This window comes from Macrosteles quadrilineatus, unplaced genomic scaffold, assembly GCF_028750875.1.
Source record: "Macrosteles quadrilineatus isolate MER2022 unplaced genomic scaffold, UCM_ALF_1.0 Scaffold_9__3_contigs__length_116548681, whole genome shotgun sequence".
In the NCBI taxonomy this organism is placed as follows: Eukaryota; Metazoa; Arthropoda; class Insecta; order Hemiptera; family Cicadellidae; genus Macrosteles; species Macrosteles quadrilineatus.
The window spans coordinates 15,742,698-15,757,967 of record NW_026542602.1 but is presented as its reverse complement, the minus strand read 5'-3'; the positions used below and the strand labels follow the sequence as shown (position 1 = coordinate 15,757,967).

At 37.6% G+C, this 15,270-nt stretch overlaps 1 protein-coding gene across 1 annotated transcript in view; it reads left to right on the top strand.

Moving 5' to 3' along the window:
- The window catches only part of LOC129004023 (acetylcholine receptor subunit alpha-L1-like), a 64,930-nt gene that overhangs the window by 43,096 nt on the left and 6,564 nt on the right, over positions 1-15,270 (top strand). Inside the window, exons 5-6 of the mRNA XM_054432395.1 lie at positions 9,491-9,647; positions 13,719-14,163. Of these exons, the coding sequence (XP_054288370.1) occupies positions 9,491-9,647; positions 13,719-14,163 (602 nt within the window). The remainder of the gene's footprint in view (positions 1-9,490; positions 9,648-13,718; positions 14,164-15,270) is intronic.

Here is a 15,270-nt window from a genome sequence, read left to right as displayed (position 1 = left end):
GATTACAAACTAAAACATAAACTTACAGAGAGGTTATGAGTAGTGATTGTAAATAATTAAATATGTAGGAACATATTACCTATTTGACAGTTTTGTATTGTTAAAAAATTATACGTCCAAAATCTGCACCTATTTTACGGGCTAGTAATGTAATAGTATATTTCGTACCTAGGGCCGAAAATGGGGTTTTGCCGGCTCGAGATAGTTTTTAAGTTCGAGACGAAGTCGAGAACTTAAATCGATCGAGAGCTGCAAAACCATTTCGGTCCGTGGTACGAACGCTATTTTTCACCACACTATACCCCCCTATTACCACTATTCACCACTATAATAATGCACACTGATAGTCAACACAACTACAACTTTCAGGTTATGTGAAGAAATAATTTGAGGAATCAGCAAAAATAAAAATAAATAGTTGCTAGGCAACGGTGACAATAGCACAATTCTAATTACAATGCTATGGATTTTGATTGTGTATTTAAAATGCATTCATGTTTTAAGTAAGTAAGCGGACAGCTGATTTTGCGGCCCCGGCCTGTAAAAACCTGCTCGGTCCCCAAATTACGATGACAGCTTACATGGCCAGCAAAACGTAACTTTCAGCCACAAATTAACGTATGTAATGCAGCCAAAAACATCATGGTGTGGTGAAAAATACTATTACTTAATATTATGTACATCCATGACAGTTATTATTCAGAATACTACCAAACCGTGTTTTACTAAACTGTTAGGCTATGGCCATTTTATTCAATTATGTTTCATAAAAATGAAGAGTAAAAAGAATACCTGTATATTGAGCAATTGATATACTGCACATAGTTATAAAACATTAATTAGTCAATAAAACACAGCAGTTATATTAGATAGTCTTTGATAGCTAGTTATTTCTCAAGAGTACATTGCTTATAAATTCTTATAAAAAAACCTTCCACGACTATCTTAATAAACTCTACCAACTAATTACATGTAAAGCTTTTTTATCAGGCATAACTTTTGACAAACAAAACTACTACTATTACGTCAAACATTCACCGTTTCAAAAGGGTGAAATTGTAAGGACAAGTAATGGTGACAAACTTGATCCATTTGTCAAAACTAGACAAGGCAAGTTACGTGGATCGTACAATGGGACTGTGAGGTCAGAGATTGTCAAGAGTCCGGCAACAGTTGAAGGGTCTGTAATCTACATCGACCCAGAGTCGCCAAGTTGTGCTCAACTTCTGATCTGAGAGTTTGGTTGTTGGCGAACGTCAAGTTGAGTTGTAGCACCGGCAAACACTGACAATTTCACATTTTCCTGGTAGAAGACTCAAGTGATGTTTCCTCTTTTTACCAGAAAAAAAATATTGTTCACATCTCTAATGAATATGATAAAAGTCAATTGTACACCGGAATAAAAGATTATGCTGTAATGATATAATTAAATAAATAAGTTAGTGTATGTCTAGGCACAATTTTAAGCTGAGTTGTATGTTTTTAGAAATAACACATTTTCCCTCCTCTTTTTGAGTTCTACGTTAATATTTTTCCAAACAAATTACCTACACTAAAATGTTATCTAAATATTTAACCTATTTAACAAAATAAACATAACACTTTCTTTGCTATTGCTTGAAAAGAAACACTTAAAGAACACTAGGCCCTACGGTGTTTGAGACCAATCTAATATGTGATAGTGTGATTGCAATGAATCTAAAACAAAGTGAGTTGGGCATGATTTGTTTGAAATATTGAACAGCTTATAAATATGTCAGAATCATCGATGGCCAAATAAAGGGCAGCCAAGTTCCGGAGTCGTGCAATACAACTGTTAAAGTTGTTTTAAATCAACTCCTTGAACAAGTCTACTTCCTTCAGCTTATAAACCATTGTGCTCGATAGTATTATCTAGTGTTTTATGTCTTATTCAAAACACAAACTGTCAAACTACCCTAGCATATTTATATTTTATCCAAGCTATCATGGTATCAAAGTATCATGGACAAACTATCCTTGTAACTTATTGTTAAAACACACCTTATATCCAATTATTCAGCAGATTCAATGACCTTGTGGCTATTTTACAATTACCATTTTGTAATGATTCTTTTAGAATATGTTGACTGTTATATTTCTAATTACCATGTAATCGCAATGAGAAACTTTATTTATTGCATCGACCAGTAATGCATGACTGACATTCTAGTTTGTGTATACTTTCCCCATTGTAACAATGCTCTATAATTTATCTATCTATACTATAATATGAGTAACGTTTCGCACAATGAAGTAGCTGTGGTAGTTTTACGAAGACATAAATGACTTGTTACATATGCTTGTTACAACTCATCTACAGTACAGTAGCAAATTACTGAAAGTAGTACAAAAAAGAATAAGACATTGCTATGGATGTGATTGAGCATTGATTTTACAATACACTTTGGTTGTATGATTATTACCACATTGGCCATAATGGTTCTATGGACTGTGGACCATAATGGTCTATAGTCTGTGTTATACTAAGAATTGGGGTAATTACGAATGTTCAAAAACGTAAAGTCTTTTACCGCAAAACTTTATACACTAATATTGAACTAAAAATCTTGAGGAAAAGCAAAAAATGTTTTGTTGTTTTCGACAACGCGACACCTGAATGGGTGTGCGTTCTTCCATAATTAGTTGCTAGCGACGTTCCGCTATCCCAGTGATTAAATCACAAAATTAATTACAAAACAAATGTTATATGTCATGAGTTTTTTTACTAAAGATTATTGTAGAAATGTTTGTATATAGATTGTTTGTCCATATTGAAGAGTGTGTTAGGTAAATTGATTTACCGTAAAGGTAAAACTAACAAGTTATATGTTTTAATAGGTTAATTAGAGTTTCATTCCAAATTAATATTTTTTCGAAACACATTTGTTTTATTTAGACTTATTCAAATGTGGTTTAGTATAAAAACTAATGGCTTGACACTCATGTAATAATAATATCACACATAGACTCTTAGAGCATAGTATAAAGGCCCTGATATTCTTGTCTTACAAACCCTTACATTTAGCCTTTGAAACTAAGTTATCTAGCCTAAAACCATATATTAGCGCATTCAGAGTGTTTATGTGCAGTTTTAAAATTTTTTTTGTTTACGTTTACACTACATTTTATACATTTCTAGGAGTAGGTTTATAAGTGGAATTCGTTGGTTTGGATAACATTTCCTGTAGGCCTAGCACAAAATTGTGTTTTAACAATGGTTTTTAACCACTTAATACGACAAGGTTGTTAACAAAATGCTGTATGCCTATACAGCACCAATAACTGAGCATGATAGGATGTTATTAAATGTATCATATATTTTATTCCATATCTTAGATTGTATTTTTTATACTATCATGGAAATCGTACATTTGTAGGCCTATATTAAATTTTTTACCTCTCAAAAAATTAAACACTTCAAATCAATGCTCTGGCTCGTGGTACTTCATGAACTATGAGCTCCAGCATTAAATGCATTAAACTACATTTTTTGCACTTTTACATGCATACTCGTGAGTGGGGAAAATCAAGTGTTTAATAAGAGCAAATAATATTAAAGAAAACAAGGTTTCTCCTAAAACAATTATTGATATTTGGTACTTATAACCAAGAGAGGTGCAAAACTATAAACCTTACATACCCCTACACAACCGCATAACATCACAAACGCAACCATAACAATAACGTTGCTGTTTTAGATTCACCAAACAATAAGTTAGACCTTTGTAACTTTTTGTACTTAAATAAATCTCTTCATTTTTTGCAGAATACTGAGATACTTCTATAACAAGTACAGTTAACACTCAGAAGAAACGTTGTGGACCAAGTTGTTGAATAGAAGAACCAAATAAGTCTTCCAAAACTATTCCACCCGTGAGACGAAGCGTTTTGTAATTTTAACAAACTTTAGTATCTTTACAAGATAAGTTTAGTTCTAGGGATCAAACTGTTACATAAACTAATCCAACGCAAACTAAGCATGTAGTTGATTCTCAGCATTTACTAAGCGAGAGTTCGCAACGGTAAACTATTCCGCACAGACGCAAAGTAAGTGACTACCACTGAGTAGGGGATTGAGGGCCCTTGCAAGGTGGAACAATTAGTACTCGAGTTGTTGAAACTTGTTGAGTTGAGAGCAGAAAGTTAGCTGGACAGCGAGCGCTCACGAGTAGTTGGAAATTCAATTCCGGGATCCCAGACCGGCCTACTCATGTGCTCTCTGTGAAAGCAGCATTCTGGAATATTGGGCCTACGTTTTAGTGTTGACTATACATAATGTGCATTTTGTGATTTCCTTCTCCAGAAATTATACGCAAAAGGTTAAGTTAACTTATTCTGTCCAAGTAATCCTAGATTCCGGGAATGTGTCCTAGTAATAAGGCGACTAATTCGATATCTATACATAATCAATGGTTTTAGAGTAATTTAACATTACCTTAACAAGTTGGCTAGTGCAACTACATAATTAATTAAATAAATAATGTTTGTGATACTCAATTCCACGAACTAAGCTGTTAAACAAATCACAGAGGACTTAATATTGAACGAGCGACCTTATCGGCAACTTGTAACACCTTAGCAAGACATGCGTTGTAATTAATTCTTCCACAAATGATTATAACATCTGAATTCATTATCAAATGTCCGTTAAGTTATTTCTTTCCATCTTCTCTTCCTGATAATTGAAAGTCGAAATCATTCTTCTTAAAATAAATCTGGTACTCACCTTTGATAGGACCCTACAAGAGTTAATTGTTTACAAAATGTTATAACAATTTAAATACTGTTACTAAAATGTTTGATTCACCACACTATGATGTTTTTAGCTGTTTTACATACGTTAATTCGTGGCTGAAAGTTTCGTTTTGCTGGCCATGCCAGCTGTCATCGTCATTTGGGGACCGAGCAGGTTTTTTCATCCCTAGGGCTGCAAAATCAGATGTCCGCCTACTTTCTTAAAACACGAATCTATCTATCTATATATTAATAGGCAAGCATGTTTCTTTAAAACCTTTTTTCTCAGCTCGTGTGCATCGTGGGGTAAATCTACGCATACCGTTAGAAAGTTATTTTCCTGTAGGTGTGCAGAATCCCTTTATAAATTTAAATAGGCTCAAAGATAAGCACAAAAAATGAGTTAAAAATTTTGAAAAAATTAACATGGATCTTATGCGTTGTCATGCTGGTGACGAAATAACAACGAAATATAAACATAAAATCAAAACAAATGGAAGAAACTCCAATCACATGTTTTATTTACAGTGTGGGGTGAAAATAGAGAAGTGAGTAAGTTTACATTACATATTTTTGGTCGAGTTTCGACCACTGGACGACCTCTCGTCTATATATTAATAGGCAAGCATGTTTCTTTAAAACCTTTTTTCTCAGCTCGTGTGCATCGCAGGGAAAATCTACGCATACCGTTAGAAAGATATGTTCCTGTAGAAGTGCAGAATACCTTTAAAAATTAAAATAGGCTCAAAAATAAGCACAAGAAATGAATTTGAAATTTAAACAAATTAACATGGGCTTTATGTGTTGCCATGCTGGTGACGAAATAACAACGAAATATAAACAGAAAATCAAAACAAATGGAAGAAATTACAATCACATGTTTTATTTACAGGGTGGGGTGAAAATAGAGAAGTCTGTTCAGTGCAATTGGATTTTTTTAGCTAGAAGCGGTTATTAAGCTGTGGTGGAATATCTTTGAAGATGAACCTTTTTAGTGCGATCATGTGTTCATACGTGTCAAATTTTGAGGTTAAATCAAAACAAACAAACTGTCATAACATATTCTTTTAATTGACAATAGTTAAATATACTTACTCTACTTTAATATAATCACTTGGTCATTATTAGAGAATATTTACTGTGAAATAAAGACGAGATTCCTATTTCCAAATCAACTAATGAATAAATTGTTATTTAATTATTGTCTTCAAATAAAGTGATGGTTGCTTTGAAAATAATTAATTCAACATGAGTGAATATTAAAATATTGAATCTTATAGCAAAATTAATGTAGATCATTATATTAATAAAATAATGTAGTTGTTGTGACTGGGATACACATGTTAAACTGTTGGGACATAATGACGTTTCGTTTGGAAATATCTCAAGATCCAGGCCCACCTTTTAAGAGTTTCAAGTTAGGGGTCAGAATTATATACTCTCGAGATGACTAGATAAATCTTTATAGACTAACTTTTTGAGTTTTAACCCATTTAAATGATAATTAACAGCTAAATTGTATTGCTAATAATTCACTTATGCAATCTGATAAGTTTTACCAGGTATCAAACAGGAAAACGTTATACCATTTGCATTTTTATTGTGATGAATAGTGGTAATAGGGTATAGTGTGGTGAAAAATAGTGTTTGTACCACGGACCGAAATGGTTTTGCAGCTCTCGATCGTTTTAAAACCTCATTTTCGGCCCTAGGTACGAAATATACAATTTTTTTTGGGGGGGGGGAGGGAACCCAATCTCTTAAAAAGTAATATAAATGTAACAGCGAAGATAATATTTTGAAACTTGTTTATAGGTCAGGTATTTATCTGTTTAGTGTTTTTCTAGCTAGCCTGATCACACATATTTTTTATTTTTTATTATTAAGATGGTTTTGAGGATGCGTTTCAAAATTTTACTATAAAACTACTTTAAAGATGGTATACTTTTGTAGGATAGATATTAAGTTTCTATCGCTTTTGTTATGTATGACTAATGTTCTTTTCCCAAGATCCCGGTATTAAAAGAATCAGGCCGACATTAATTCATCTCATTAATCGAACTAGAGAAGAAGCCTATCTGCATTCAGCCGGAACATAACACTTGAAAAGCCAACCAATCGAAGCTTGGTGCTTACCCTAGTTGGATGTTGTTATACCAATGGTTATACGAACTTAAATGAGAGGCACTGTATTAGACTAAGCTTTCCATAAAATAAAGATGCTTAGCATCATCAAGTCATTTGTTATAAGGAGGTGCTGTTTTGGCTTCTTACTAATTAGTCCAGTCAATGAATGATCCAAAAGTAGGTGTAGAGTGCGTGAGCAGGTAACTAAGCGATTCCTTCAGAAACTTGTTCAGGGGGCTTAGGGTGTTAACATACCAAAAGTCCTGACTCCTAGGTGGTGAGCCAGGGGGTGGAGGGGGGAAAAAGGGGGGGAAAAGGTACGCATTTTGGGTTTTTTGATTATATCTCGAAAACTATCAACTTTTTGTATACTATAGTAAATTATAAAATTGAAGAAGATTAAATTTTCTACAAGAAAAGTATATAATGTGTTTATTTTGGTTCAACAGATTACGAGTTATAACTTATTTAATTGATATCTTATTAAAATACTCCTTCCATAAAAAATACATGTAAATTAGTATGCGAAATGGGGCGAATCCTATCCGCCCAAAGGAAATATAACTGATATTCTGGAAATATTGACAAAATTTCCAGTAATTTTACACTTTAATCATGAAATTTTGACAAAAATTAAAGCGAGGGTGAGCGTTTAAAAATGGGATGATTTAAGGTTTTTTTTATATTTCCAATAAAAAAACACCAAAACTCGAAATTTTGTTACCTCGCCCTCGCCTTAATTTTGGATCAATTTTAATGATTAAAGTGTCAAATTACTGGAAATTTTGTCAAGATTTCCAGAATATCATTTATATTTCCTTTGGGTGGATAGGATTCGCCCCATTTCGCATACTAATTTACATGTATTTCTTATGGAAGGAGTATTTTAATAAGATATCAATTAAATAAGTTATAACTCGTAATCTGTTGAACCAAAATAAACACATTATATACTTTTCTTGTAGAAAATTTAATCTTCTTCAATTTTATAATTTACTATAGTATACAAAAAGTTGATAGTTTTCGAGATATAATCAAAAAACCCAAAATGCGTACCTTTTCCCCCCCCTTTTTCCCCCCTCCACCCCCTGGCTCACCACCTAGGAGTCAGGACTTTTGGTATGTTAACACCCTAAGCCCCCTGAACAAGTTTCTGAAGGAATCGCTTAGTTACCTGCTCACGCACTCTACACCTCATTCCTTGACTGGACTAAATGTATTCTTATACAGCAAAACTTAATTAACCGTAACTTTCCACAATATTACCTTAAACTGAAGATATAAAGTTTCCAGTCATAGCATTGTAGTTGTATCCCAAAAAAACAGAAACGTTTATAGAAAGAATGATAATTTACCCAATTAAGCTACAGGGAACAAAATGTATGATCTTAATAAATTGTAAAATCAAATGTAACTCAATTGCTTACAAATAATAGGCACTATGGCTATTCGCTAGGTACCAGAAATTGAATTGAGTTCGAACCAAAATGGACGTTTTGAATTTTTACTTGGGTAGATACGACCTCTCAAGCTGTTTGAATTTATTTTGTATATTACACAATAACATTCTCAACTACTGTGGCGTTCTTAATTATTCTTTGTTTGGTAACAGTTCAAATACTGGTCTTATTTCCATATATAATCAATCATCATAATTAATAACCCGATAAAAAGTACACAACTAGACTTCCTAGAGTTTCAACAACTCAGCCCTCGTATTTGAAAGTTACCGCTCTGACTAGTAAATTAATCAGGATGATCTGTAGTTCTGTAATTAAATAGTGTATTTTAACTCTTGTTGCATACTAATATAAAATACTTTTTGACACCTTAAACTAGTTATTCCGAAATGGTTAACTTCAGTGTGAGATGAGACACACTAGCTAACTAAACTGATGAAAGCAAATGTTGCATTATCCACCGTTTTGTACAGTAGCAATCCAAACAACTTTTGAAGAAAAGTCTTTTGTATCTGGTACATCAGCTCAGTGACGAATGGACTGCAAGTTTAATATTGTCGCATTAGACGACCACGACAATAGCAGTGTACATAGCTAAGGATTGGGACCCAAGGCGGTACTAAGCTGTGGTCTCTGGTCTTCCTCGACAAAAGCCAATATCAAGGCATCACAATAGTCTACCGTCCTCTGAGATTTCCCTTTGTACATCCTTCTCTTTTATACAACTAACGATTCCCGCAATTCTCTCATCTCTTTTGAACGCGTTGAGACTTGTATGCCCTTTGATTGTGTTTTAATATGTTTGTATATAATTCTGTGAGTAGGTTAGAGTTGGCGTCTCTAATGATTCACCTTTGTAAAGTATCTCTTTAGGTGTATGGATACGTTTGCTTTTACGTTTCATTCATTAGCTCTAGGTAATGGTAATGAATTATTAATATAGTTTTTATTTAAAGCTATGCATACAAGTTACGATAATGCAAAAAATTCAGAACATACTTCACCAGCCAGCCACCAGTTTATGGTATTGTGAACCTTAAAAACTCAATCACATGCATCGTTCCTACATAGCTTAAAGCTTGCTCTTTAAATATGTGGAAACATTTGTTTATACAAAGGAAATATATTTACAGTGTTTTGTGTTTCAGATCGATTTAAAACATATCAACCAGAAGCTCGGGGAGGACAAGGTGGAGATTGGTATCGACCTAAGGGAGTACTACCCCAGTGTCGAGTGGGATATTCTGGGCGTCCCAGCTGAGAGACATGTCAAGTTCTACACCTGTTGTAACGAGCCATACCCAGGTAGGTTATATCCAGGTAGGCATTGGTGTCGACCTAAGAGAGTATTACGCCAGTGTGGAGTGGGACATTTTGGGCGTCCCAGCTGAGAGACATGTCAAGTTCTACACCTGTTGTAACGAGCCATACCCAGGTAGGTTATATCCAGGTAGGCATTGGTGTCGACCTAAGAGAGTATTACGCCAGTGTGGAGTGGGACATTCTGGGCGTCCCAGCTGAGAGACATGTCAAGTTCTACACCTGTTGTAACGAGCCATATCCAGGTAGGTGGTGATTGGTGTCGACCTAAGAGAGTATTACGCCAGTGTGGAGTGGGACATTTTGGGCGTCCCAGCTGAGAGACATGTCAAGTTCTACACCTGTTGTAACGAGCCATACCCAGGTAGGTGGTGATTGGTGTCGACCTAAGAGAGTATTACGCCAGTGTGGAGTGGGACATTTTGGGCGTCCCAGCTGAGAGACATGTCAAGTTCTACACCTGTTGTAACGAGCCATACCCAGGTAGGTGGTGATTGGTGTCGACCTAAGAGAGTATTACGCCAGTGTGGAGTGGGACATTTTGGGCGTCCCAGCTGAGAGACATGTCAAGTTCTACACCTGTTGTAACGAGCCATACCCAGGTAGGTGGTGATTGGTGTCGACCTAAGAGAGTATTACGCCAGTGTGGAGTGGGACATTTTGGGCGTCCCAGCTGAGAGACATGTCAAGTTCTACACCTGTTGTAACGAGCCATACCCAGGTAGGTGGTGATTGGTGTCGACCTAAGAGAGTATTACGCCAGTGTGGAGTGGGACATTCTGGGCGTCCCAGCTGAGAGACATGTCAAGTTCTACACCTGTTGTAACGAGCCATACCCAGGTAGGTGGTGATTGGTGTCGACCTAAGAGAGTATTACGCCAGTGTGGAGTGGGACATTTTGGGCGTCCCAGCTGAGAGACATGTCAAGTTCTACACCTGTTGTAACGAGCCATACCCAGGTAGGTGGTGATTGGTGTCGACCTAAGAGAGTATTACGCCAGTGTGGAGTGGGACATTTTGGGCGTCCCAGCTGAGAGACATGTCAAGTTCTACACCTGTTGTAACGAGCCATACCCAGGTAGGTGGTGATTGGTGTCGACCTAAGAGAGTATTACGCCAGTGTGGAGTGGGACATTTTGGGCGTCCCAGCTGAGAGACATGTCAAGTTCTACACCTGTTGTAACGAGCCATATCCAGGTAGGTTATATCCAGGTAGGCATTGGTGTCGACCTAAGAGAGTATTACGCCAGTGTGGAGTGGGACATTTTGGGCGTCCCAGCTGAGAGACATGTCAAGTTCTACACCTGTTGTAACGAGCCATACCCAGGTAGGTGGTGATTGGTGTCGACCTAAGAGAGTATTACGCCAGTGTGGAGTGGGACATTTTGGGCGTCCCAGCTGAGAGACATGTCAAGTTCTACACCTGTTGTAACGAGCCATATCCAGGTAGGCATTGGTGTCGACCTAAGAGAGTATTACGCCAGTGTGGAGTGGGACATTTTGGGCGTCCCAGCTGAGAGACATGTCAAGTTCTACACCTGTTGTAACGAGCCATACCCAGGTAGGTTATATCCAGGTAGGCATTGGTGTCGACCTAAGAGAGTATTACGCCAGTGTGGAGTGGGACATTTTGGGCGTCCCAGCTGAGAGACATGTCAAGTTCTACACCTGTTGTAACGAGCCATACCCAGGTAGGTTATATCCAGGTAGGCATTGGTGTCGACCTAAGAGAGTATTACGCCAGTGTGTAGTGGGATATTCTGGGCGTCCCAGCTGAGAGACATGTCAAGTTCTACACCTGTTGTAACGAGCCATACCCAGGTAGGTTATATCCAGGTAGGCATTGGTGTCGACCTAAGAGAGTATTACGCCAGTGTGGAGTGGGACATTTTGGGCGTCCCAGCTGAGAGACATGTCAAGTTCTACACCTGTTGTAACGAGCCATACCCAGGTAGGTTATATCCAGGTAGGCATTGGTGTCGACCTTAGAGAGTATTACGCCAGTGTGGAGTGGGACATTTTGGGCGTCCCAGCTGAGAGACATGTCAAGTTCTACACCTGTTGTAACGAGCCATATCCAGGTAGGTGGTGATTGGTGTCGACCTAAGAGAGTATTACGCCAGTGTGGAGTGGGACATTTTGGGCGTCCCAGCTGAGAGACATGTCAAGTTCTACACCTGTTGTAACGAGCCATACCCAGGTAGGTGGTGATTGGTGTCGACCTAAGAGAGTATTACGCCAGTGTGGAGTGGGACATTTTGGGCGTCCCAGCTGAGAGACATGTCAAGTTCTACACCTGTTGTAACGAGCCATATCCAGGTAGGTGGTGATTGGTGTCGACCTAAGAGAGTATTACGCCAGTGTGGAGTGGGACATTTTGGGCGTTCCAGCTGAGAGATAAGTCAAGTTCTACGCCTGTTGTAACGAGCCATATCCAGGTAGGGGGTGATTGGTGTCGACCTAAGGGAGTATTACGCCAGTGTGGAGTGGGACATTTTGGGCGTTCCAGCTGAGAGATAAGTCAAGTTCTACGCCTGTTGTAACGAGCCATATCCAGGTAGGTGGTGATTGGTGTCGACCTAAGAGAGTATTACGCCAGTGTGGAGTGGGACATTTTGGACGTTCCAGCTGACTACTTGACAGTGTAGTCAAGTTCTACACCTGTTGTAACGAGCCTTATCAAGGTAGGTGGAGATTGGTGTCGACCTAAGGGAGTACTTCCCCAGTGTGGAGTGGGACATTTTGGGCGTTCCAGCTGAGAGATAAGTCAAGTTCTACGCCTGTTGTAACGAGCCATATCCAGGTAGGGGGTGATTGGTGTCGACCTAAGGGAGTATTACGCCAGTGTGGAGTGGGACATTTTGGGCGTTCCAGCTGAGAGATAAGTCAAGTTCTACGCCTGTTGTAACGAGCCATATCCAGGTAGGTGGTGATTGGTGTCGACCTAAGAGAGTATTACGCCAGTGTGGAGTGGGACATTTTGGACGTTCCAGCTGACTACTTGACAGTGTAGTCAAGTTCTACACCTGTTGTAACGAGCCTTATCCAGGTAGGTGGAGATTGGTGTCGACCTAAGGGAGTACTTCCCCAGTGTGGAGTGGGACATTTTGGGCGTCCCAGCTGAGAGAAAAGTCAAGTTCTACACCTGTTGTAACGAGCCATATCCAGGTAGGTGGAGATTGGTGTTGACCTAAGGGAGTACTAGTAGAGGTGTATAGTCAATGGTACTACCCCAGTGTGGAGTGGGACATTTTGGGCGTCCCAGCTGAGAGACATGTCAAGTTCTACACCTGTTGTAACAAGCTATATCCAGGTAGGTCGGTAGGTTGAGATTGGTGTCGACCTAAGGGAGTACTACCCCAGTGTGGAGTGGGACATTTTGGGCGTCCCAGCTGAGAGATAAGTTAAGTTCTACACCTTGTGTCGAGCCATACGTTGGTGGAGAAACTAGCGAAGATTCTACAGATATGTAGGTGAAATGTCATTTACTTATACCTACTGGGCATAAACACCCTTCAAATACTTTCAAATACCTAGGAAGAAACGAAAACAAAATTTAATAGCGGTAAACCTAGGGCGTGTGCTAGATAACAAGGATTTTTCACTCTTCCGCTTAACTGAGGTTTACTTACACACCACAAAAACGGGTAAAAAATTAGCATAGTTATGAATATTTGTTTTACCTGATGTGCTGCCACTTTTACGACATGTCTCTTATTATTTTCCGAATGTTTTTAATCTCTGAATTATTTGCAGAACTTTGATCTCATTTATCATATAATATTTCGTATTATCTTTAGGTATTTCATATCATTGAAATCATGTTCATTGTACCATACTTTGAGAGAAAGAAGTATAACAATTAGTTTTCCCTTGTATTGAAAATCCTCCTAGGATCTGGGATGCTATTGACCGTTGGTTGCTATTATCATTACTGGCTTACCCAAAATGCAGGAATACCTTTTGAATGCTTAAACACACCATCGCAAGTAAAGCTGTTTTGAGTTTATCTATTTACTCAACTGCTTACCTTAACTTTATCAATCAACTCCGCAGACATTTTCTTCAACATCACCCTCCGCCGGAAGACCCTCTTCTACACAGTGAACCTGATCGTCCCCTGTGTGGGCATCTCCTACCTGTCAGTGCTGGTGTTCTATCTCCCGGCCGACTCCGGTGAGAAGATCGCCCTCTGCATCACCATTCTCCTGTCGCAGACCATGTTCTTCTTGCTCATCTCCGAGATCATCCCCTCGACCTCACTAGCGCTGCCTCTCCTCGGCAAGTACTTGTTGTTCACCATGTTGTTGGTGGGACTCTGCGTCGTCATCACTATCATGGTGCTGAATGTTCACTACCGCAAGCCGAGCACTCATAAGATGGCCTCGTGGGTCAAGAAGATCTTCATCCGCAGACTCCCCAAGCTGCTGCTAATGCGGGTGCCGGACCAACTCCTCGAGGAGATGGCGCACAAGAAACGCGTTCACAGGGACAACAAGAGGTGAGCAAAGATACTAAGAAATGTATTGAATTATAATCTAATTTGATAGTTAGAAAATAAGTTAACCGATAATAAGTAGTTAGTGAACAAGTTAGATGAGCTATAATAATTTCAATTATTATTGGACCCTATATTTTAAGAAAATCCGTATACCTGTTCGTATTTTTTATCCCCCATATAGATCGCAATGTTCCTCATGTGATTAATTTAACATGCTATCTAGCTACCATCTTGAGTATGTAAGCAGATATGTTTAAAACTATATTAGAAGCTGATTCTTAAATAATAATTGGATCTATTAATTACAATTAATCCTTTTAGCCAGCCTTTGAGTTCTTTAAACAGGTAAATGTTTTCAAATGATATGCGACCTCTTTGAATGCTTACTAGATTTTGTATTGCAAACTAGGTTACTAAAAATATAAATCAAATGCTGTTGTGTAGCTAAGACAACACTTCCCAGTAACAGGTTGACTTTAGGTAGCGGTGAGAAAAGTGATTATAGTCCCTTTACCTAATAAAGGTAAATTTTAATTTTAAATTTTATAAACGTGGCATTCAGAAAAGGAAACACGAACAAAATATGGAAAAAACGTATCAAGTTTTTCATTCTTTTATTGGCTATGTATCGAAATTAACTATTTTATTTTGCTGTGCATGTTAGTATTTGCTTTAAGATATTTTGTTTGCAGGAATTCATTAGATTCATGTAACGTTCATAGAACTTATTAACGAATTAAACACATAGAACAGATGTATAAGAATAAATATTTGTTTTTCATTTTCATAATTCAGATTTCAAGAAAGCCTAATAAATAAACACGATAAATGTAGCTAAACTCAATTGCTAACTATAAACAATCAACTGGACACGTTTGTGACTTTTATTTCAACAAAAACTAGGCCACACCACAACACAGGTAGTACACTAATTATGACCAAAAATGGTGTTCTTATAGGATATTAACACAAAGTTTACACTGGAACACGTGAGTTATTAATTTTTACAATCACAATCGTATTTACTTGCCTCTTAGTAGTTTATCCGCATGCATTTTGAACAGCTTTGCTTAGTTATTTCGTTGGCTATAAATATCATATAAAAGC